General features: G+C 60.9%; 1 protein-coding gene across 4 annotated transcripts in view; it reads left to right on the forward strand.

Moving 5' to 3' along the window:
* LOC144728308 (endothelin-converting enzyme 2-like) overlaps nucleotides 1-22063 on the forward strand; it is a 79328-nt gene that overhangs the window by 53295 nt on the left and 3970 nt on the right. For all 4 annotated transcript variants that reach the window (XM_078607644.1, XM_078607645.1, XM_078607646.1 and 1 more), the window contains 14 exons: nucleotides 2392-2525; nucleotides 3390-3542; nucleotides 4100-4165; nucleotides 5592-5780; nucleotides 7227-7369; nucleotides 8445-8556; nucleotides 16580-16693; nucleotides 17345-17443; nucleotides 17860-17937; nucleotides 18411-18514; nucleotides 19530-19640; nucleotides 19942-20009; nucleotides 20327-20490; nucleotides 21250-21345. In XM_078607644.1, coding sequence (XP_078463770.1) covers nucleotides 2392-2525; nucleotides 3390-3542; nucleotides 4100-4165; nucleotides 5592-5780; nucleotides 7227-7369; nucleotides 8445-8556; nucleotides 16580-16693; nucleotides 17345-17443; nucleotides 17860-17937; nucleotides 18411-18514; nucleotides 19530-19640; nucleotides 19942-20009; nucleotides 20327-20490; nucleotides 21250-21345 — 1631 coding nt within the window. The remainder of the gene's footprint in view (nucleotides 1-2391; nucleotides 2526-3389; nucleotides 3543-4099; nucleotides 4166-5591; nucleotides 5781-7226; nucleotides 7370-8444; nucleotides 8557-16579; nucleotides 16694-17344; nucleotides 17444-17859; nucleotides 17938-18410; nucleotides 18515-19529; nucleotides 19641-19941; nucleotides 20010-20326; nucleotides 20491-21249; nucleotides 21346-22063) is intronic.

A 22063-nucleotide genomic window follows, 5' to 3' on the forward strand; every position in this document is an offset into this window, starting at 1 on the left:
ATGGATGAATGTGGTGCATTGTGGGTGTTGTAGACCACAGTGTTATGGATGAATGTGGTGCATTGTGGGTGTTGTAGGCCTCAGTGTTATGGATGAATGTGGTGCATTGTGGGTGTTGCAGGCCACAGTGTTATGGATGAATGTGGTGCATTGTGGGTATTGCAGGCCACAGTGTTATGGATGAATGTGGTGCATTGTGGGTGTTGTAGGCCTCAGTGTTATGGATGAATGTGGTGCATTGTGGGTGTTGCAGGCCACAGTGTTATGGATGAATGTGGTGCATTGTGGGTGTTGCAGGCCACAGTGTTATGGATGAATGTGGTGCATTGTGGGTGTTGCAGGCCACAGTGTTATTGATGAATGTGGTGCATTGTGGGTGTTGCAGGCCACAGTGTTATGGATGAATGTGATGCATTGTGGGTGTTGCAGGCCACAGTGTTATGGATGAATATGGTGCATTGTGGGTGTTGCAGGCCACAGTGTTATGGATGAATGTGGTGCATTGTGGGTGTTGCAGGCCACAGTGTTATGGATGAATGTGGTGCGCTTTTGACGTTTTGTATATGGGCAGGGATCACGTTGCTGTGCCTTTTGTAAAACGCACTCCTCTTCCGCAGATGACACCGCGCGCAGTGTGTGCGTGTGTACGTGAAGCCGCACAGGCGGCACACGCAGCGTTATGGAGCAGCGCACTGCCAGCAACACAAATCGCGATTCCCTGTTGCGGGCAGCGGTAATGTTCAACTTGGAAGCGTTTAACAGGCACAGCTTGCGAATCTCCGCTCCGTCGCTGCTGCCGCTGCTGCTGCTGCTTGGCTGCTTGGCTGCCACAACTTTCCACGTGATCAGCTACTTCGTTGAGCTATCATTTGTGGCCAGGTCGCTTCCGACAAAATAAGCTAATAGCTCGGTGGGTTTTAGCTGGTAAAATAAAAATAAATATATTTTTAGTGATTTTCTTACCCTTCCCTATACTCCGGTTCTGTTTTTTTTCTTGTTCGTTATAAATTTCTGACTTCGTGCCCCCCCCGAATGGACGTCCGTGGAAAAGAGCTTCATAGCTCATCGGATTCCTCCTCCAGTGTAAATAAAGATTCTGATTCTGAGCGTCGTCCGTACCGACAACGGCACAGTGGGGGGGGGGAGGGGGGGGGGGGTGGGGGCGCTGTTGGGGGGGGTCAGGCTGGCGTCTGTCCTCGCACCATTGTGGAGCGACGCTTCCTCTGCAGGAAGTGGTGGGGGGGCAGGGAGGTGAGCGACCACAACAGGAAAGTGCCTGGACATTGATTATCACCCATTGAAAACGTACAACGTAAATATGATATGTATTTGTTTAAAAAATTTGACGAATGTAAGTTTGGTTGGGTGTAGTTGGGGCACGCCTGTAATTCAGTGCTTTGGATGTGGGAGGCCTGGTGTTGAGGGACCGTCCAGCACCGCTGGGTGGCGAGGCGGCGGTCGAGAGATGTCGCTACGGCAAGTCGGCGTGTGGTCGCTCGACACAAACGAGCCGTGGTCTCCGCGTCTCCGCGTGGGTTTTCACTGGGCATTTAACTTTTTTGAAACCGCTCATCTCGGAATTTTTGCCGAATGTCACTTTGCAGGACCCTTGCCTCGCTCGCATAGAGATATGATGAGGGGTCTCCATGAAGGAGGATGGGATTTCTGTAACGGGTTCGCGTGGCCGTGTCAAGGGTGCTGCGCCATGTGGCAGTGATGTCTCCTGGAAGGTTTAGAGTTCACACTATGAGACATCTCCTTTACCAGTGGCAAAATATAGTAATAGGTTTTTACCCTTTCAACTGGTACAAAAACTGACACCCGTATACAAGACATCATGTTTGCAATAACCACAACATAAGCTGTCAAAATGCAAACAATAAAGGTGTCAGTTTTTGTACCAGTTGAAAGGGTAAAAACCTATTACTATAGGTTTAGAGTTTGCGCGTGGGTCTGTATTTGCGTGTCTGCTTATGCATTGCACACTTTGGTGTTTGTGTCTGTGTGTGTTAATGCTGTGGGGAGTCGTAGCGGTAAGCATACTGCACTACGAACCCGGCGACCCGAGTTCGATTCCCGCTCGCAGCAAACACCAGTGACGATTATCTGATTCGGTCCTGGGCCTCCCGTAGGTTGACTCGGCCTCAAATGAGTACCTGGTGTGGTGTTTAAAAGGTGGCCGGGCGTAGTGTTGACTACCCATCCTCTTCTGTGCTGTGCCGGTCTTCATAAGTGCTCGCTAACAGCACTTGCCCCAAAAGTCTGTTTAGGCTAAACGGGAGGGGGGGGGATCTTTGTCTTTGTTTTGATGATGGCAACGTTGGCGGTGCGCCATTGATGGTGGTGATGGTGTTGGGGATGATGACGGTGGTGGTCGTGGTCGTTGAACAGAGCTGCCGGAGGATGCTGCGGGCCGGGAGCTGGGCGACGCGCAGGGGAAAGCGCGGCGCTACTTCCGCGCATGCATGGACGAGCAAAGCATCGAGCAGCGGGGAGCCGCGCCACTGCAGCAGCTGCTGACACAGGTGACACGCGGGGCAGGGGCACGTGGGGCAGGGGCACGTGGGGCAGGGGCACGGGGGGCAGGGACACGTGGGGCAGGGGCGCGTGGGGCAGGGACACGGGGGCAGGGGCACGGGGGCAGGGGCACGGGGGGCAGGGGCACGGGGGCAGGGGCACGGGGGCAGGGACACGGGGGCAGGGGCACGGGGGGCAGGGACACGGGGGCAGGGGCACGGGGGCAGGGGCACGGGGGCAGGGGCACGGGGGGCAGGGGCACGGGGGGCAGGGACACGGGGGCAGGGGCACGGGGGCAGGGACACGTGGGGCAGGGGCACGGGGGGCAGGGGCACGTGGGGCAGGGGCACGGGGACGGGGGCAGGGGCACGGGGGGCAGGAGGGCACGGGGGCAGGGGCACGGGGGCAGGGACACGGGGGCAGGGACACGGGGGCAGGGACACGGGGGCAGGGGCACGGGGGCAGGGATACGGGGGCAGGGGCACGGGGGGCAGGGACACGGGGGCAGGGGCACGGGGGCAGGGGCACGGGGGCAGGGGCACGGGGGGCAGGGACATGGGGGCAGGGGCACGGGGGCAGGGACACGTGGGGCAGGGGCACATGGGGCAGGGGCACGGGGGCAGGGACACGGGGGCAGGGGCACGGGGGGCAGGGGCATGTGGGGCAGGGGCACGGGGGCAGGGGCACGGGGGGCCCTCCTCTAGGTCGACTCGGCCTCAAATTAGTACCTGGTGCGATGCGTGGACATTGCAACCGGGGAGACAAAGGCGGCTGGGTGTGGTACCAGGACGGCACATGAGGGTGTGTGGTGGCCGACCCTTGCCCCTGTTCAGGCTACACGGGGGGCGGGTTCCTTATCTCTGTGTTTGCAGCTGGGAGGCTGGAGCATGCTGGGCACGTGGAACGAGACGGGCCACTCGCTGCAGGAGCTGCTGGAGGTCGTCATGGGCTCCTACCGCGCCTCTCCCTTCTTCGCCATCTACGTGGGGCAGGACGCCAAGCACTCCAACAGCAACATCGTGCAGGTGGGCGCCGCCTCGCCCACCCTGCCACCCGCGGGGAGGGGGGGGCCATGCGGCCGGTGGGGCACCCTGGCGGCAACGCCCCCGCTGCCGTTGGCCGTGGAGGTTCGCGGTTTGGGTCCGACAGGCCGCCCTGGTCACGGAGGATGGTGAACATCCCCTGATGGTCATTTCAGCATCACCGCAGCATCTTCATGATAGCCGTGCACTGTAAACAGTGGCACGGATACCAAACCGAATGCGTGATTAATGTTGCTGAGGAGTCGTCGATTGCAGCAAACCGAGAAATGCTTAACACTGCCCAGGAAACGCGGAACGTTGGAGCAACGTTGGAGCAACGTTGGAGCAACGTTGGAGCAACGTTGGAGCAACGTTGGAGCAACGTTGGAGCAACGTTGGAGCAACGTTGGAGCAACGTTGGAGCAACGTTGGAGCAACGTTGGAGCAACGTTGGAGCAACGTTGGAGCAACGTGGCATGTTTCGCGAGGCATTTCTGTGACTTTATCGCGAGCGACTCCGAACGATTGCGCGTTGTTTTCTCGCCTCTGTATCTCAACAGATTGACCAATCGGGTCTCGGATTGCCGTCACGTGACTATTACATCAACCTGACGGCCAATGAGAAGGTAGGAGTTTGTCCTTCATCCGACGTTCCCTCTTGAAAGCAAAAACACGCGTGCAATAAAACAGCCAAGAGGCAGATGGAATGTGTCAAAACAACTTTCCTTATTTACGCGGCGAGAGACAGATTTGTGAAGGAGGTGTGTGTGTGTGCTGTCTGCTCAAGTCTCAACCTTTCCACTCGCTCATCCTCTGTCTCCTTCATCACTCCGTATCCACCCACTCCCCTCTCGGTGTCGGTGCTCTGCAGGAGTCGCTTCTGAGCCCCTCACTTCTCTCTCTCTCTCGATATTTCGCCTCTCGAATCCATCCCCCCTCCTCGTTCGACTTTCCTCATCGTTGCCCTGCAGACGTCACCCAAGTCGTGTGTTCCTCCTTTCCCTCGCTAATCCCCCGTGACCTCTCCTCTCGTATCTCCTCCTGCCTGGCTGCCGTCCAATCCTGGATGGCGTTTCACTTTCTCTGTGCCGATGGCTGTAGGTTCCCTGTACCACGTGGTGCTGGTAGCTCTAGGTTCCCTGTACCACGTGGTGCTGGTAGCTGTAGGTTCTCTGTACCACGTGGTGCTGGTGGCTGTAGGTTCCCTGTACCACGTGGTGCTGGTGGCTGTAGGTTCTCTGTACCACGTGGTGCTGGTGGCTGTAGGTTCCCTGTACCACGTGGTGCTGGTGGCTGTAGGTTCTCTGTACCACGTGGTGCTGGTGGCTGTAGGTTCCCTGTACCACGTGGTGCTGGTGGCTGTAGGTTCTCTGTACCACGTGGTGCTGGTGGCTGTAGGTTCTCTGTACCACGTGGTGCTGGTGGCTGTAGGTTCTCTGTACCACGTGGTGCTGGTGGCTGTAGGTTCCCTGTACCACGTGGTGCTGGTGGCTGTAGGTTATCTGTACCACGTGGTGCTGGTGGCTGTAGGTTCCCTGTACCACGTGGTGCTGGTAGCTGTAGGTTCTTTGTACCACGTGGTGCTGGTGGCTGTAGGTTCTCTGTACCACGTGGTGCTGGTGGCTGTAGGTTCTCTGTACCACGTGGTGCTGGTAGCTGTAGGTTCCCTGTGTCACGTGGTGCTGGTGGCTGTAGGTTCTCTGTCCCACGTGGTGCTGGTGGCTGTAGATTCTCTCTACCACGTGGTGCTGGTGGCTGTAGGTTCTCTGTGTCACGTGGTGCTGGTGGCTGTAGGTTCTCTGTACCACGTGGTGTTGGTGGCTGTAGGTTCTCTGTACCACGTGGTGCTGGTGGCTGTAGTATCCCTGTACCACGTGGTGCTGGTGGCTGTAGGTTCCCTGTGTCACGTGGTGCTGGTGGCTGTAGGTTCCCTGTACCACGTGGTGCTGGTAGCTGTAGGTTCTCTGTACCACGTGGTGCTGGTGGCTGTAGGTTCCCTGTACCACGTGGTGCTGGTGGCTGTAGGTTCTCTGTACCACGTGGTGGCTGTAGGTGTTGGCGGCCTACGAGGGCTACATGGTGCGCGTGGCCGTGCTGCTGGGGGCGGAGGAGGCGGCGGCCAGCGCCGCGGCGCGCTCCGTGCTGCGCCTGGAGGAGGAGCTGGCGCTCATCACGGTGCCCATGGAGGAGCGGCGCGACGACGAGAAGATCTACCACCGCATGGCGCTCACCGAGCTCCAGGTGGGACGTCGGCACGACCCCCCCCACCCCTTCCATCCCCCCGCCCCCTGCACCCCGCATCGCCGATTCGGATTTCCTGCGTGCGGCGCATTGCGGTGCGTGTGGCGTGCATAACATGTCGTGGGTGTGTGGCATATGATGTGGAGTGTATGCTGTCTTCCCAGCAACAGTTATGCCCTCCCTTAACGGGGCTTGCGGAACCTGGACCCCGCTGAAGGAGCATCTGGGCTGATTAGAACACATTCAGGCTGGTCTGGCTATGATCCGTCCCGGAGTTTTACCAGACTGGATGGTGTGAGGTCACAGATCCTGGACAGATCTGGGTACAGGCCCATCTGTGGGTTCTTCTGGCAGTCGAGGCTGCGTTGGCTGGGTCATGTCGGCCGCATGCCCAGCCACTAAAACACAGCAAGTTGGCACAGTAGGGGGCACAAGTGGTGCATCAGCCGGTCATCGCATTCACCCGAGTCTGTACCGTGACCTGCCAGTGAGCCTTACACATTTCACTTGGCTTCGAGGTGCACTTAGCTTGGCACAAGCACTTAGCGGCGGATGGCGGCTACCATCGTTATTGCCTCCGTGTTGTTGTACGTCTTGTTGTGTGTGACGGTTGAATTGTACATAATGTAATGAACTACGTCTAACATGTTGTGCGAGACATATGCATTGCAGTGCGATAACACGCGTGTTGTGTGCGCTGCATGTGGTCTATGCAGTGTGTGCATTGTACGTAATCTGTTGTGTGTAATGCAGCATGCAGCACGTTGTTGTGTAACGTGTTATGAGCAACGTGTTGCACGCAACGCGTTGTTGCGCCATGTGCGACGTGCTGCGAGTCGCGTCGCATCGCTTACCGCGCCGCGTGCAAGTCGCATCACGTGACGTGTGCAAGTCGCATCGCGTGACGCGCCGTGTGCAAGTCACATCACGTGACGTGTGCAAGTCGCATCGCGTGACGTGCCGTGTGCAAGTCGCATCGCGTGACGTGCCGTGTGCAAGTCGCGTGACGTGCCGTGTGCAAGTCGCATCACGTGATGTGCCGTGTGCAAGTCGCATCGCATGACGTGCCGTGTGCAAGTCGCATCGCGTGACGTGCCGTGTGCAAGTCGCATCGCGTGACGTCCCGTGTGCAAGTCGCATCACGTGACGTGCCGTGTGCAAGTCGCATCACGTGACGTGCCGTGTGCAAGTCGCATCACGTGACGCGCCGTGTGCAAGTCACATCACGTGCCGTGTGCAAGTCGCATCGCGTGACGTGCCGTGTGCAAGTCGCATCGCGTGACGTGCCGTGTGCAAGTCGCATCGCGTGACGTGCCGTGTGCAAGTCGCATCGCGTGACGTGCCGTGTGCAAGTCGCATCGCGTGACGTGCCGTGTGCAAGTCGCATCGCGTGACGTGCCGTGTGCAAGTCGCATCGCGTGACGTGCCGTGTGCGTGGCGCCGCAGGAGCTGGCGCCGACGCTGCGCTGGGACCGCCTCGTTGGCCGCGTGCTGGAGCCCGTGGCGCTGGCGGCGGCGGAGCCCCTCGTCGTGTACGCGCCCACGTACCTGCAGAACGCCGCGGCGCTCATCAACCGCACCGACACCAGGTGACCATGACGACCACGATGATGAGGAGCCGGTCAGTGTGGAGTCTGATTCCAAGTCAAAAGCCAAAGCGCATCGCTGCTCTAGCGAGCAACGGCCCGGTGCTCGGCTTCCGGCGATGGCCCCGTGCCAGCGGTGGAAATTCCACATTCCCGTGGTGGGAGCCAGTCTCTCCGATGGTCCGATCGACGTCCTGCAAAGTGGCATTTATTTTTATCGATTCCCCGTGGATGATGGGCTGAGCAGGATACCGACCCCAGGTGATTGTAAGTGTCGGCCTTCTTAGTGGCAGGGTCTTTGTCCCATGAGTTGGTGTGTGGGAACGGTATCCTTGCGGAGGGCCATCATAGGGGACTTTTGTCTCCCCTCGTAGGAATGTTTAAACACCGCACCAGGTACTCATTTGAGGCTGAGTCGACCGAGGAGAGGCCGAGTTCCGGTTCAGATTATCATCACTGGCGTTGGTGGCCGTAAGCGGGACTCGAACTCGGGCTGCCGGGTTCGTTGAGCAGCGCGCGAACCGCCACGCTCCCACTCCCCACTCGCTCGCCCCGCTCGCTCGCTCGCTCTCTCACCGCACCAGGCCCTGGCAGGAACAGAAGCAGAAGTGACTGAGCGATACAAATCGCGTTGCCAGATGAAATGTGCATCCCCTCCAGTACCCGATCAGTGCGGTCTAAGATGCCCGCGGTGACCGATAGCTATAATTAGGGGGCCGTTCTGCAGTGGGCAGGCTTCGCGTGAGCGCGGGCCGCGTGAATTGGAGTCGCTGCTGCCCCTCGCTCCTCGCTCCTCACTCCCCTTCCCCGTGCTGCCCGAGCTCCGCTTGTCTCCACTTGTCCCTGTGTGCATCCGCACGCCTCCGTTTGTCTCCACGCGTCTCAATGTGTCTCCACGTCTCGGTGTGCTCAGCGCGCGTCCCAATGTGACCGCCACGTGTCTTCAGGATGTGTCTCTGCGTGTCTCCGCGTGTCTCTGTGCATCGCAATGTGTCTCCGCGTGTCTCTGTGCATCGCAATGTGTCTCCGCGTGTTTCATCGTGTCTCTGCGTCGTCTCCTCGTGTCTCTGCGTCTCAGCGTGCTCAACGCGTACGTGCTGTGGAGCCTCGTGAGCAAGCTCACGCTCAGCCTCGGCCGCTCCTTCCGCCAGGCCAGGGAGGAGCTCCTGGAGGCTCTGCTCGGAGCGAAGGTGACGAGCACCCCCCCCCCCCCCCCCCACCCCTTGGGAGCCGCCTGCAAGTTCACGGGGAGCGGAGGGGGTCCCCGGGGCGAATGGGGCTGTGTGACGCTGCCTGCGCCCGTTGCAGTTTGCGCCGCTGTCGGTTTTCGCTGTTGTGCACTGCGGCCACTCGTCAGTGAGGCCGCTCGTCAGTGAGGCCGCTCGTTAGTGAGGCCACTCGTTAGTGAGGCCACTCGTTAGTGAGGCCGCTCGTGAGTGAGGCCGCTCGTGAGTGAGGCCGCTCGTTAATGAGGCCGCTCGTGAGTGAGGCCACTCGTCAGTGAGGCCGCTCGTCAGTGAGGCCGCTCGTTAGTGAGGCCACTCGTTAGTGAGGCCACTCGTGAGTGAGGCCGCTCGTGAGTGAGGCCACTCGTGAGTGAGGCCACTCGTGAGTGAGGCCACTCGTTAGTGAGGCCACTCGTGAGTGAGGCCGCTCGTTAGTGAGGCCACTCGTGAGTGAGGCCACTCGTGAGTGAGGCCACTCGTGAGTGAGGCCGCTCGTTAGTGAGGCCGCTCGTGAGTGAGGCCGCTCGTCAGTGAGGCCACTCGTCAGTGAGGCCGCTCGTGAGTGAGGCCACTCGTGAGTGAGGCCACTCGTGAGTGAGGCCACTCGTGAGTGAGGCCACTCGTGAGTGAGGCCACTCGTTAGTGAGGCCGCTCGTGAGTGAGGCCGCTCGTTAGTGAGGCCGCTCGTTAGTGAGGCCACTCGTCAGTGAGGCCACTCGTCAGTGAGGTCACTCGTGAGTGAGGCCACTCGTCAGTGAGGCCACTCGTCAGTGAGGCCACTCGTGAGTGAGGCCACTCGTCAGTGAGGCCGCTCGTCAGTGAGGCCGCTCGTGAGTGAGGCCGCTCGTTAGTGAGGCCACTCGTTAGTGAGGCCGCTCGTGAGTGAGGTCGCTCGTCAGTGAGGCCGCTCGTGAGTGAGGCCGCTCGTGAGTGAGGCCGCTCGTCAGTGAGGCCGCTCGTCAGTGAGGCCGCTCGTCAGTGAGGCCGCTCGTCAGTGAGGCCACTCGTCAGTGAGGCCACTCGTGAGTGAGGCCACTCGTCAGTGAGGCCACTCGTGAGTGAGGCCACTCGTCAGTGAGGCCACTCGTGAGTGAGGCCACTCGTGAGTGAGGCCACTCGTCAGTGAGGCCACTCGTGAGTGAGGCCACTCGTCAGTGAGGCCACTCGTCAGTGAGGCCACTCGTGAGTGAGGCCACTCGTCAGTGAGGCCACTCGTGAGTGAGGCCACTCGTCAGTGAGGCCACTCGTGAGTGAGGCCACTCGTGAGTGAGGCCACTCGTCAGTGAGGCCACTCGTCAGTGAGGCCACTCGTGAGTGAGGCCACTCGTCAGTGAGGCCACTCGTCAGTGAGGCCACTCGTGAGTGAGGCCACTCGTGAGTGAGGCCACTCGTGAGTGAGGCCACTCGTGAGTGAGGCCACTCGTGAGTGAGGCCACTCGTCAGTGAGGCCACTCGTGAGTGAGGCCACTCGTGAATGAGGCCACTCGTGAGTGAGGCCACTCGTCAGTGAGGCCACTCGTCAGTGAGGCCACTCGTGAGTGAGGCCACTCGTCAGTGAGGCCACTCGTCAGTGAGGCCACTCGTCAGTGAGGCCACTCGTCAGTGAGGCCACTCGTGAGTGAGGCCACTCGTCAGTGAGGCCACTCGTCAGTGAGGCCACTCGTGAGTGATGCCACTCGTGAGTGAGGCCACTCGTCAGTGAGGCCACTCGTGAGTGAGGCCACTCGTCAGTGAGGCCGCTCGTCAGTGAGGCCGCTCGTGAGTGAGGCCGCTCGTGAGTGAGGCCGCTCGTCAGTGAGGCCGCTCGTCAGTGAGGCCACTCGTGAATGAGGCCACTCGTGAGTGAGGCCACTCGTCAGTGAGGCCACTCGTGAGTGAGGCCACTCGTGAGTGAGGCCACTCGTCAGTGAGGCCATTCGTCAGTGAGGCCACTCGTCAGTGAGGCCACTCGTGAGTGAGGCCGCTCGTGAGTGAGGCATCTCGTGAGTGAGGCCGCTCGTCAGTGAGGCCGCTCGTCAGTGAGGCTGCTCGTGAGTGAGGCCGCTCGTCAGTGAGGCCGCTCGTCAGTGAGGCCGCTCGTCAGTGAGGCCGCTCGTCAGTGAGGCCGCTCGTCAGTGAGGCCGCTCGTGAGTGAGGCCGCTCGTGAGTGAGGCCGCTCGTGAGTGAGGCCGCTCGTGAGTGAGGCCGCTCGTGAGTGAGGCCGCTCGTCAGTGAGGCCGCTCGTGAGTGAGGCCGCTCGTGAGTGAGGCCGCTCGTCAGTGAGGCCGCTCGTCAGTGAGGCCGCTCGTCAGTGAGGCCACTCGTGAGTGAGGCCGCTCGTCAGTGAGGCCGCTCGTCAGTGAGGCCGCTCGTGAGTGAGGCCGCTCGTGAGTGAGGCCGCTCGTGAGTGAGGCCGCTCGTGAGTGAGGCCGCTCGTGAGTGAGGCCGCTCGTCAGTGAGGCCGCTCGTCAGTGAGGCCGCTCGTCAGTGAGGCCGCTCGTCAGTGAGGCCGCTCGTGAGTGAGGCCACTCGTGAGTGAGGCCACTCGTCAGTGAGGCCACTCGTGAGTGAGGCCACTCGTGAGTGAGGCCACTCGTGAGTGAGGCCAATCGTCAGTGAGGCCACTCGTGAGTGAGGCCACTCGTGAGTGAGGCCACTCGTGAGTGAGGCCACTCGTCAGTGAGGCCACTCGTGAGTGAGGCCACTCGTGAGTGAGGCCACTCGTCAGTGAGGCCACTCGTGAGTGAGGCCACTCGTGAGTGAGGCCAATCGTGAGTGAGGCCACTCGTCAGTGAGGTCACTCGTGAGTGTGGCCACTCGTGAGTGAGGCCACTCGTCAGTGAGGCCACTCGTGAGTGAGGCCACTCGTGAGTGAGGCCACTCGTGAGTGAGGCCACTCGTCAGTGAGGCCACTCGTCAGTGAGGCCACTCGTGAGTGAGGCCACTCGTGAGTGAGGCCACTCGTCAGTGAGGCCACTCGTCAATGAGGCCACTCGTCAGTGAGGCCACTCGTCAGTGAGGCCGCTCGTGAGTGAGGCCGCTCGTTAGTGAGGCCGCTCGTGAGTGAGGCCGCTCGTGAGTGAGGCCGCTCATCAGTGAGGCCGCTGGTCAGTGAGGCCGCTCGTGAGTGAGGCCGCTCGTGAGTGAGGCCGCTCGTGAGTGAGGCCGCTCGTCAGTGAGGCCGCTCGTCAGTGAGGCCACTCGTGAGTGAGGCCACTCGTCAGTGAGGCCACTCGTCAGTGAGGCCGCTCGTGAGTGAGGCCGCTCGTGAGTGAGGCCGCTCGTCAGTGAGGCCGCTCATCAGTGAGGCCGCTCGTCAGTGAGGCCGCTCATCAGTGAGGCCGCTCGTCAGTGAGGCCGCTCGTGAGTGAGGCCGCTCGTGAGTGAGGCCGCTCGTCAGTGAGGCCGCTGGTCAGTGAGGCCGCTCGTCAGTGAGGCCGCTCGTCAGTGAGGCCACTCGTGTGTGAGGCCACTCGTTAGTGAGGCCACTCGTGAGTGAGGCCACTCGTCAGTGAGGCCGCTCGTCAGTGAGGCCGCTCGTGAGTGAGGCCACTCGTCAGTGAGGCCACTCGTGAGTGAGGCCACTCGTCAGTGAGGCCACTCGTCAGTGAGGCCACTCGTCAGTGAGGCCGCTCGTCAGTGAGGCCGCTCGTGAGTGAGGCCGCTCGTCAGTGAGGCCGCTCTTGAGTGAGGCCGCTCGTGAGTGAGGCCGCTCGTGAGTGAGGCCGCTGGTCAGTGAGGCCGCTCGTCAGTGAGGCCACTCGTCAGTGAGGCCACTCGTCAGTGTGGCCGCTCGTCAGTGAGGCCGCTCGTGAGTGAGGCCACTCGTCAGTGAGGCCGCTCGTCAGTGAGGCCGCTCGTGAGTGAGGCCGCTCGTGAGTGAGGCCGCTCGTGAGTGAGGCCGCTCGTGAGTGAGGCCGCTCGTCAGTGAGGCCACTCGTCAGTGAGGCCGCTCGTCAGTGAGGCCGCTCGTCAGTGAGGCCACTCGTGAGTGAGGCCACTCGTCAGTGAGGCCACTCGTCAGTGAGGCCGCTCGTCAGTGAGGCCGCTCGTGAGTGAGGCCGCTCGTGAGTGAGGCCGCTCGTGAGTGAGGCCGCTCGTCAGTGAGGCCGCTCGTGAGTGAGGCCACTCGTCAGTGAGGCCACTCGTGAGTGAGGCCACTCGTCAGTGAGGCCACTCGTGAGTGAGGCCACTCGTGAGTGAGGCCGCTCGTGAGTGAGGCCGCTCGTGAGTGAGGCCACTCGTGAGTGAGGCCACTCGTCAGTGAGGCCACTCGTGAGTGAGGCCACTCGTCAGTGAGGCCACTCGTGAGTGAGGCCACTCGTCAGTGAGGCCGCTCGTGAGTGAGGCCGCTCGTGAGTGAGGCCGCTCGTGAGTGAGGCCGCTCGTCAGTGAGGCCGCTCGTCAGCGAGGCCACTCGTCAGCGAGGCCACTCGTGAGTGAGGCCACTCGTCAGTGAGGCCACTCGTCAGTGAGGCCACTCGTCAGTGAGGCCACTCGTGAGTGAGGCCACTCGTGAGTGAGGCCACTCGTCAGTGAGGCCACTCGTGAGTGAGGCCACTCGTCAGTGAGGCCACTCGTCAGTGAGGCCACTCGTGAGTGAGGCCACTCGTGAGTGAGGCCACTCGTCAGTGAGGCCACTCGTGAGTGAGGCCACTCGTCAGTGAGGCCACTCGTGAGTGAGGCCACTCGTCAGTGAGGCCACTCGTCAGTGAGGCCACTCGTCAGTGAGGCCACTCGTGAGTGAGGCCACTCGTGAGTGAGGCCACTCGTCAGTGAGGCCACTCGTGAGTGAGGCCACTCGTCAGTGAGGCCACTCGTCAGTGAGGCCGCTCATGAGTGAGGCCGCTCGTCAGTGAGGCCGCTCGTGAGTGAGGCCACTCGTCAGTGAGGCCACTCGTGAGTGAGGCCACTCGTCAGTGAGGCCACTCGTCAGTGAGGCCACTCGTCAGTGAGGCCACTCGTGAGTGAGGCCACTCGTGAGTGAGGCCACTCGTGAGTGAGGCCACTCGTCAGTGAGGCCACTCGTCAGTGAGGCCACTCGTCAGTGAGGCCGCTCATCAGTGAGGCCGCTCGTCAGTGAGGCCGCTCGTGAGTGAGGCCGCTCGTGAGTGAGGCCGCTCGTCAGTGAGGCCGCTGGTCAGTGAGGCCGCTCGTGAGTGAGGCCACTCGTCAGTGAGGCCACTCGTCAGTGAGGCCACTCGTCAGTGAGGCCACTCGTCAGTGAGGCCACTCGTCAGTGAGGCCACTCGTCAGTGTGGCCACTCGTGAGTGAGGCCACTCGTGAGTGAGGCCACTCGTCAGTGAGGCCACTCGTCAGTGAGGTCACTCGTGAGTGAGGCCACTCGTCAGTGAGGCCACTCGTCAGTGAGGCCGCTCATCAGTGAGGCCGCTCGTCAGTGAGGCCGCTCGTGAGTGAGGCCGCTCGTGAGTGAGGCCGCTCGTCAGTGAGGCCGCTGGTCAGTGAGGCCGCTCGTCAGTGAGGCCGCTCGTGAGTGAGGCCACTCGTCAGTGAGGCCGCTCGTCAGTGAGGCCGCTCGTGAGTGAGGCCACTCGTCAGTGAGGCCACTCGTGAGTGAGGCCACTCGTCAGTGAGGCCACTCGTCAGTGAGGCCGCTCGTCAGTGAGGCCGCTCGTGAGTGAGGCCGCTCGTCAGTGAGGCCGCTCGTGAGTGAGGCCGCTCGTGAGTGAGGCCGCTCGTGAGTGAGGCCGCTGGTCAGTGAGGCCGCTCGTCAGTGAGGCCACTCGTCAGTGAGGCCGCTCGTCAGTGAGGCCGCTCGTGAGTGAGGCCACTCGTCAGTGAGGCCACTCGTCAGTGAGGCCGCTCGTCAGTGAGGCCGCTCGTGAGTGAGGCCGCTCGTCAGTGAGGCCACTCGTCAGTGAGGCCACTCGTCAGTGAGGCCACTCGTCAGTGAGGCCGCTCGTGAGTGAGGCCGCTCGTGAGTGAGGCCGCTCGTCAGTGAAGCCACTCGTGAGTGAGGCCACTCGTCAGTGAGGCCGCTCGTCAGTGAGGCCGCTCGTCAGTGAGGCCGCTCGTGAGTGAGGCCACTCGTCAGTGAGGCCACTCGTGAGTGAGGCCACTCGTCAGTGAGGCCACTCGTGAGTGAGGCCACTCGTGAGTGAGGCCACTCGTGAGTGAGGCCGCTCGTGAGTGAGGCCGCTCGTGAGTGAGGCCGCTCGTGAGTGAGGCCACTCGTCAGTGAGGCCACTCGTGAGTGAGGCCACTCGTCAGTGAGGCCACTCGTGAGTGAGGCCACTCGTCAGTGAGGCCGCTCGTGAGTGAGGCCGCTCGTGAGTGAGGCCGCTCGTGAGTGAGGCCGCTCGTGAGTGAGGCCGCTCGTCAGTGAGGCCGCTCGTCAGCGAGGCCACTCGTCAGTGAGGCCACTCGTGAGTGAGGCCACTCGTCAGTGAGGCCACTCGTCAGTGAGGCCACTCGTCAGTGAGGCCACTCGTGAGTGAGGCCACTCGTGAGTGAGGCCACTCGTCAGTGAGGCCACTCGTGAGTGAGGCCACTCGTCAGTGAGGCCACTCGTCAGTGAGGCCACTCGTGAGTGAGGCCACTCGTCAGTGAGGCCACTCGTGAGTGAGGCCACTCGTCAGTGAGGCCACTCGTCAGTGAGGCCACTCGTCAGTGAGGCCACTCGTGAGTGAGGCCACTCGTCAGTGAGGCCACTCGTGAGTGAGGCCACTCGTCAGTGAGGCCGCTCGTGAGTGAGGCCACTCGTCAGTGAGGCCGCTCGTGAGTGAGGCCACTCGTCAGTGAGGCCGCTCGTGAGTGAGGCCGCTCGTCAGTGAGGCCGCTCGTGAGTGAGGCCACTCGTCAGTGAGGCCACTCGTGAGTGAGGCCACTCGTCAGTGAGGCCACTCGTCAGTGAGGCCACTCGTCAGTGAGGCCACTCGTGAGTGAGGCCACTCGTGAGTGAGGCCACTCGTCAGTGAGGCCACTCGTCAGTGAGGCCACTCGTCAGTGAGGCCACTCGTCAGTGAGGCCACTCATGAGTGAGGCCACTCGTGAGTGAGGCCTCTCGTCAGTGAGGCCGCTCGTCAGTGAGGCGCTCGTGAGTGAGGCCACTCGTTAGTGAGGCCACTCGTGAGTGAGGCCACTCGTGAGTGAGGCCACTCGTGAGTGAGGCCACTCGTGAGTGAGGCCGCTCGTCAGTGAGGCCGCTCGTCAGTGAGGCCGCTCGTCAGTGAGGCCGCTCGTCAGTGAGGCCGCTCGTCAGTGAGGCCGCTCGTGAGTGAGGCCGCTCGTGAGTGAGGCCGCTCGTCAGTGAGGCCACTCGTCAGTCAGGCCACTCGTGAGTGAGGCCACTCGTGAGTGAGGCCACTCGTCAGTGAGGCCACTCGTGAGTGAGGCCACTCGTCAGTGAGGCCACTCGTCAGTGAGTCCACTCGTCAGTGAGGCCACTCGTCAGTGAGGCCACTCGTGAGTGAGGCCACTCGTCAGTGAGGCCACTCGTCAGTGAGGCCACTCGTCAGTGAGGCCACTCGTGAGTGAGGCCACTCGTCAGTGAGGCCACTCGTGAGTGAGGCCACTCGTGAGTGAGGCCACTCGTGAGTGAGGCCACTCGTGAGTGAGGCCACTCGTCAGTGAGGCCACTCGTCAGTGAGGCCACTCGTCAGTGAGGCCACTCGTGAGTGAGGCCACTGGTCAGTGAGGCCACTCGTCAGTGAGGCCACTCGTCAGTGAGGCCACTCGTTAGTGTAGTCACTCGGCTGTGCAGCTCTCAGTGGACGTCGCGCCAAACAACGCACGGCACGGCCTGAGAAGACACCCTAGAGCGGTTGTCTTGATACGTTCGTAAACGCTGCTCTGTGTGTCACGTGTCGCGTGTCGCGTGTCACGCGTGTCACGTGTGTCACGTGTGTCACGTGTGCCATGTCGCGCTTAGCGTGTGTGGCGTGTGTCACGTGTGGCGTGTGTCACGTGTCGCATGTCGCCTGTCGCGTGTGTCGTGTGGCGTGTCACGTGTCGCGTGTGTCACGTGTGGCGTGTGTGGGCGAGCAGGCGTCGTGCACCCCGCGCTGGCAGACGTGCGTGGAGGACACGGACAGCACGCTGGGCTTCGCTCTCGGCGCCATGTTCATCCACAGCAGCTTCGACAACTCCAGCAAGAGCAACGTAACGCAGCCGCCCCCCCGCCCCGCCCCCCGCCCACCACCTCCGGCCCCCTCGTCGTCGGAAACGTTCCACGCTCACGCTCACACGCTCACTCTTGTTAGCAGAGCACTCGTTAAAGAGCGATCGTCAACACGTCCGAATGCCACGAATTGCATGTTGTGTACATTGCGCGTTACGCGTTGTTGGGGTAAAACGCACGAACGGAACTCGTTTCCGTGTCTTTGCGAATATGTGAGTGTGCTTCGAAAAAATGTTAACAGTTTATATGGCACTATCGGTATTGTTGCAAATTCTCAGAAGTCTGAACATTTTTTTGAAGCACCCTGAATATGGGAATATGTTTTAGTCCTTGGGGGGGGGGGGGGGGGGGCAGCAGCTTGACACGATGCGGGATTTTTCCTCGCCAGCGTGGCTTGTGCTGTCCCCCTCAGCAGGGCCCTTGTGTCTGCTCCCTCTGGACAGCTCACGACAGCTGCTGCTGCTGCCGTACGCCCCACTGGTGGTAGCGTGTTGTACGTGCGTCGAACTTCGTTGGCGCCGTACGTGGCCAACGCTGCTAATTGGAGCCAACTGTGAGAACTGTCCAAACATTGGACCCCCCCCTCACCGTCCCTACCCCCCTCCCCCTTCCACCCCTCCCCCCCTCCCCAGGCCCAACAGATGATCGCGGAGATCCGAGAGGCGTTCACGCACAACCTGGACTCGCTCCAGTGGATGGATCCAGAGACCAGAGTGGCTGCCAAGCAGAAGGTGAGGAGGGTGGGGGGGGGGGGGCTCTCTCCAGTGCCCACAATGGGCAGGACCACGTTGCGTGTGAGTGCGCGCGTCCGTGTGTGTGTTTGTATGTGTGTGTGTATGTGTGTGTGTATGTGGGCAGAGCGGTGGTGCAGCGGTTAGCGCGCCGCGCTACGAGCCCGGCGACCCGAGTTTGATTCCCGCTCACGGGCCAATACCGCTGACGATTATCTGAACCGGTCCTGGGCCCTCCCCTAGGTCGACTGGTGCGGTGTGTAGTAAACGTCGCCACTGGGGAGACAAAGGTGGCCGGGCGTGGTATTAGCCGCCCATCCCCTCGAGCGCCGTTCCGGCCTCAATAGGTGCTCGCTAACGGCACTTGCCCCAACAGTCTGTTGAGGCTACACGGGGGGTCTCTGTCTCGTGTCCAGGCGAACGCGATCCACGACATGATCGGCTTCCCCGACTTCCTCAACAACCAGACGGAGCTGGACGGCGTCTACACCGGGGTGAGTGGCGACTCCACTCCGTTCCGCTCCGCTCCACGCCGCTCCACGCCGCTCCACGCCGCTCCATTCCACCTTTCCCGTCCCGTGCCCGGTTGACGGGCGGGGCGCTTCTTAACTCGGGGGGTGGGGGTAGAGGGTGGTGGGGGGGTAGATGAGGGGGGGGGGGGTAGAGGAGGGGGGGTAGAGGAGGGGGGGGGGGGGTAGAGGAGGGGGGGTAGAGGAGGGGGGAGTTTAACGTACGTACATACAACTGGCCACGGAGTATAATATGTGAAAATCAGTCCTGGGCCTCAACTAGGTAAGCTCATCTTTAAATGAGCAGCTGGTGTGACATCAGCACAGGGGAAACCAAGGCAGGTGTGAGTGTAGAGCTGGCGACACCCTCGTGTGCCGTGCCGGCCTTTACGGCGCTTGCCCCGGCAGTCTGTGAGGCTACACGGGGGTGACCTTTGTCTCTGCTGTGCCGCGTGTAGTACAAAGTGAGCGAAGACGACTACTTCGCAAACGTCCTCAGCTTCTTCAACTTCTCGGCACGAACGATGGCCAAGCAACTGCGGAAAACTCCCGAGAGAGACACGTATGCGCTCGCACGCGCGCGAACCCTTGCACACGCACGTACGTGCACGCATGAAACTAAAAAAGAGGAAACTTGTTAATTTTAGCAGGTAAGGCCCACTGAGCTGCATAGCTCTTTTTCAGAAGCGACCTGGCCACAAATGATAGCCCAACGAAGTGGCTTAGCACGTGAAAGTTTATAGCAGCCAAATGCTCTAAACGCGTGTTTTTAAATGTGGAGGGAAAATTACAGGACCCGTAGAATAATCCACGTGACCACGGAGAGAGAGACACACGCAAACTCCAAATATACAGCAGCAGGCGTCAGGGTCGGAATTGAACCCACGACCTCCTCCTGCATACCGGGCGAAGAAGTTAACATCTCGCCACCGCGGCACCCAACATGATGCACGCACGTGCAGGATAAAGGTCAGGGTTCGGGTCGTGACAGGGAGTGATGGACGACGCTGGGGTGTGGAGGAGTGAGCTGCAAGGAACGAGTGGGTATTTGGAACCGGGATTGTGGCCTTGGTTCCCAAAAGGTAATTGGGATCACCCACACACAAAGACAAGTAGCAACGTCGTCCCCTTCTGCGAAAACTTGGCAGGACCCTCCTGAAAGATAGTCATGCTGCTCGGTGAGAATTCCCTGGGTAAAAAAAGTGTAATTAGTAAAAATTATGAAGGCTCCACAAGGGATTGATGTTTGTGTGTGCGTGTGCGCGTGTGTTCCCGGGGAGCGGTAGTGCAGTGATTAGCGCCCTTGGCTAGGAACCCGGCAACGCGAGTTTGAGTCCCACTCACGGCCAACACCAGTGACGATTAATTGAACCGGTCCTGGGCCTCCCCGAGGTCGACTCGGCCTCAAATGAGTACAGTACCTGGTGCGCCACTAAGGAGACAAAGGCGGCTGGGCGTGGTGCTGGCAACCCGCTCCCTTCATAGGCGCTGCTAGCGAACAGCCCTTGCCCCAACAGTCCGTTGAGGCTCTGTGGGGGATCTTTGTCTTTGTTCCCACGTCGCCCCCCACCCCCCAGGTGGAGCATGACCCCCCCCACGGTGAACGCGTACTACGGGCTGAGCCGCAACGTCATCGTATTCCCCGCGGGCATCCTGCAGCCCCCCTTCTACAGCAGCGACTTCCCCAAGTGAGCAGTGCATCGTCCGTACGACTCGGTGGCGTGCGCGCGTACTTGTAAAGAGTACAACGTACGTGCCGGAGTGCCCTCGCTATACGTTTTGTAGTTGTCCGCGTGCGTGTTTTGTGTTTTGTAGTTAACCGTGTGTGTGTTTTGTAGTTAACCGTGTGTGTGGTGTGTTTTGTAGTTAACTGTGTGTGTGTTTTGTAGTTAACTGTGTGTGTGTTTTGTAGTTAACCGTGTGTGTATGTGTGTATCTGTGCGTGTGTGTATCTGTGCGTGCGTTCTCGTGTCCCCTGTTCCGGTGCAGAGCGCTGAACTTCGGTGGGATCGGAATGGTGATGGGACACGAGCTGACGCACGCGTTCGACGATCAGGGTAGGGCCGCGCTCGTGCCGCGACACCCTGCCAGGCCCAGCCACGCGCCTCGCACACCCCCCGGCCGTAGCGCAGCAGCCCACACACCCAGACTCGGTTCACCTAAACCTGGATTGGCGGCCCAGTCTAACGCACACGCAGCCTCGCCTAACCTCACGTAACTTAAGACAGCCTTAGCTGATGGCCGGCCAAAAGCCGCTGCGAAGATGACCGGAGTTGGCTTGACGGTTTATGCTCCTTGACGAGATCAGCGAAGGTGTTGTGGAGAGACAGGGACAGACGTCTCTGCCGCGTGTCCCGCCCGCCCCGCCCCGCAGGCCGTGAGTACGACGCGGAGGGGAACCTCACGGCGTTCCACAGCCACACGGCGTGCATGGAGCGCCAGTACAGCTCCTTCACCGTGGCCGGGGAGCACGTGGACGGCCGCCGCACGCTGGGGGAGAACATCGCCGACAACGGCGGCCTCAAGTCGGCCTACCACGTGCGTGGGCCTCGTGCGTGGGCCTCGTGCGTGGGCCTCGTGCGTGGGCCTCGCGCGTGGACCTCGTCGTGGGCCTCGCGCGTGGGCCTCGCGCGTGGGCCTCGCGCGTGGGCCTCGCGCGTGGGCCTCGCGCGTGGGCCTCGCGCGTGGGCCTCGCGCGTGGGCCTCGCGCGTGGGCCTCGCGCGTGGGCCTCGCGCGTGGGCCTCGCGCGTGGGCCGAGCGCGTGGGCCGAGCGCGTGGGCCGAGCGCGTGGGCCGAGCGCAGCGGCGGTTAGAACGACGTGGAGGGGACGACGGGCGGTGGACGAGCGCGCCCCGTGCGATTAACGAATCGGGGAGGAATCTGCCGCAGTGGCGAGATGTTAACTAGCTCGCCTGGTACGCAGGAAGTCGTGGGTTTGATCCCGACCCTGGTGATGCCTGCTGCTGTATATTTGGAGAGTTTGCGTGTCTCTCTGTCTCCCCGTGGTCACGTTTTTTTCGTGTACATATGTGTGTAAATTTCTGTATGAGGAACTGTAGTGTGGGAGTTAGCGCGCTGCACTACGAACCTGGCGATCCAAGTTGATTCCCGCTCACGGCTTCTCCTAGGTCGACTCAGCCTCAAATGAGTACCTAGTGCGGTATGTAAGCATCGCCACTGGAGAGACAAAGGAGGCTGGGCGTGGAGCTGGCCACCCACCCCCTCGTGTGCCGTTCCGGCCTTCATAGGGTGCTCCTCACAAACAACACTTTTCTGTCTCTGTGCGCGTGAGCCAGGCTTACGAGAGCTGGGTGAGTTCGCACGGGGAGGAGGACTTGCTGCCCGGCGTGGGACTCACCAACTCGCAGCTCTTCTTCGTGGGATTCGCGCAGGTGACACGAGGCTGCCCGGCCGGCGCGTGTCCCCAGCGGGGCGACGGTGCCGGGGATGCTTTTGACGTGCGCCCGGGAACGGTGTCACGAGGCCGCCAGGCATTGCGGGCCGCGGCGCTGTCGGAGTGGTCGTCGTGGGCTTTTCGTGACAAATATTATCCACGATAAAGTTGAGGTTTTCTTTTTGTTTTGGGGTTCGGTCACGTAAATTATAGATGCGTCGTTGAACCCACCACCACCTGACACGGCCAATTCGTAAGGTTGGTCACGTAAACAAAAGGTGGCAATGCGTTACTAGTACGGCACACGGGGTGTTGGAGAGTGAACCCACAAGATTTACAATTGGGGGTACGACAACAACCGGCATCATCAGTCGATTAGCCAGAATATTTAAGGCCAAAAGCAGGAAAAAATTCTTCACAAGCGGGAGTAAAGGTGATGTCGTCTCCGTGGGCCTATCACGTGCGAAGACCAGAGGGGCGAGGGTTTATGTCGTCATATAAATGACAATGGATCATGTTGATCTGAGAACATGTAGCACCTATTATTGGTTGGGTTATCCACAGTTAAACAACATACAATGGAAAGGTTTACTGTTTAGTTTGTTGCCTCATTTGGCCACGTGCAGGGCACGACAGAAGCTCAACACACACATTGTGTTGATCTGCGAGTATGCAGACTCTTTATGTGGTCCCTATTATTGACTCCTCACGGTTAA

Source organism: Lampetra planeri, chromosome 28, assembly GCF_965212315.1.
Source record: "Lampetra planeri chromosome 28, kcLamPlan1.2.h2, whole genome shotgun sequence".
Classification (NCBI taxonomy): domain Eukaryota; kingdom Metazoa; phylum Chordata; class Hyperoartia; order Petromyzontiformes; family Petromyzontidae; genus Lampetra; species Lampetra planeri.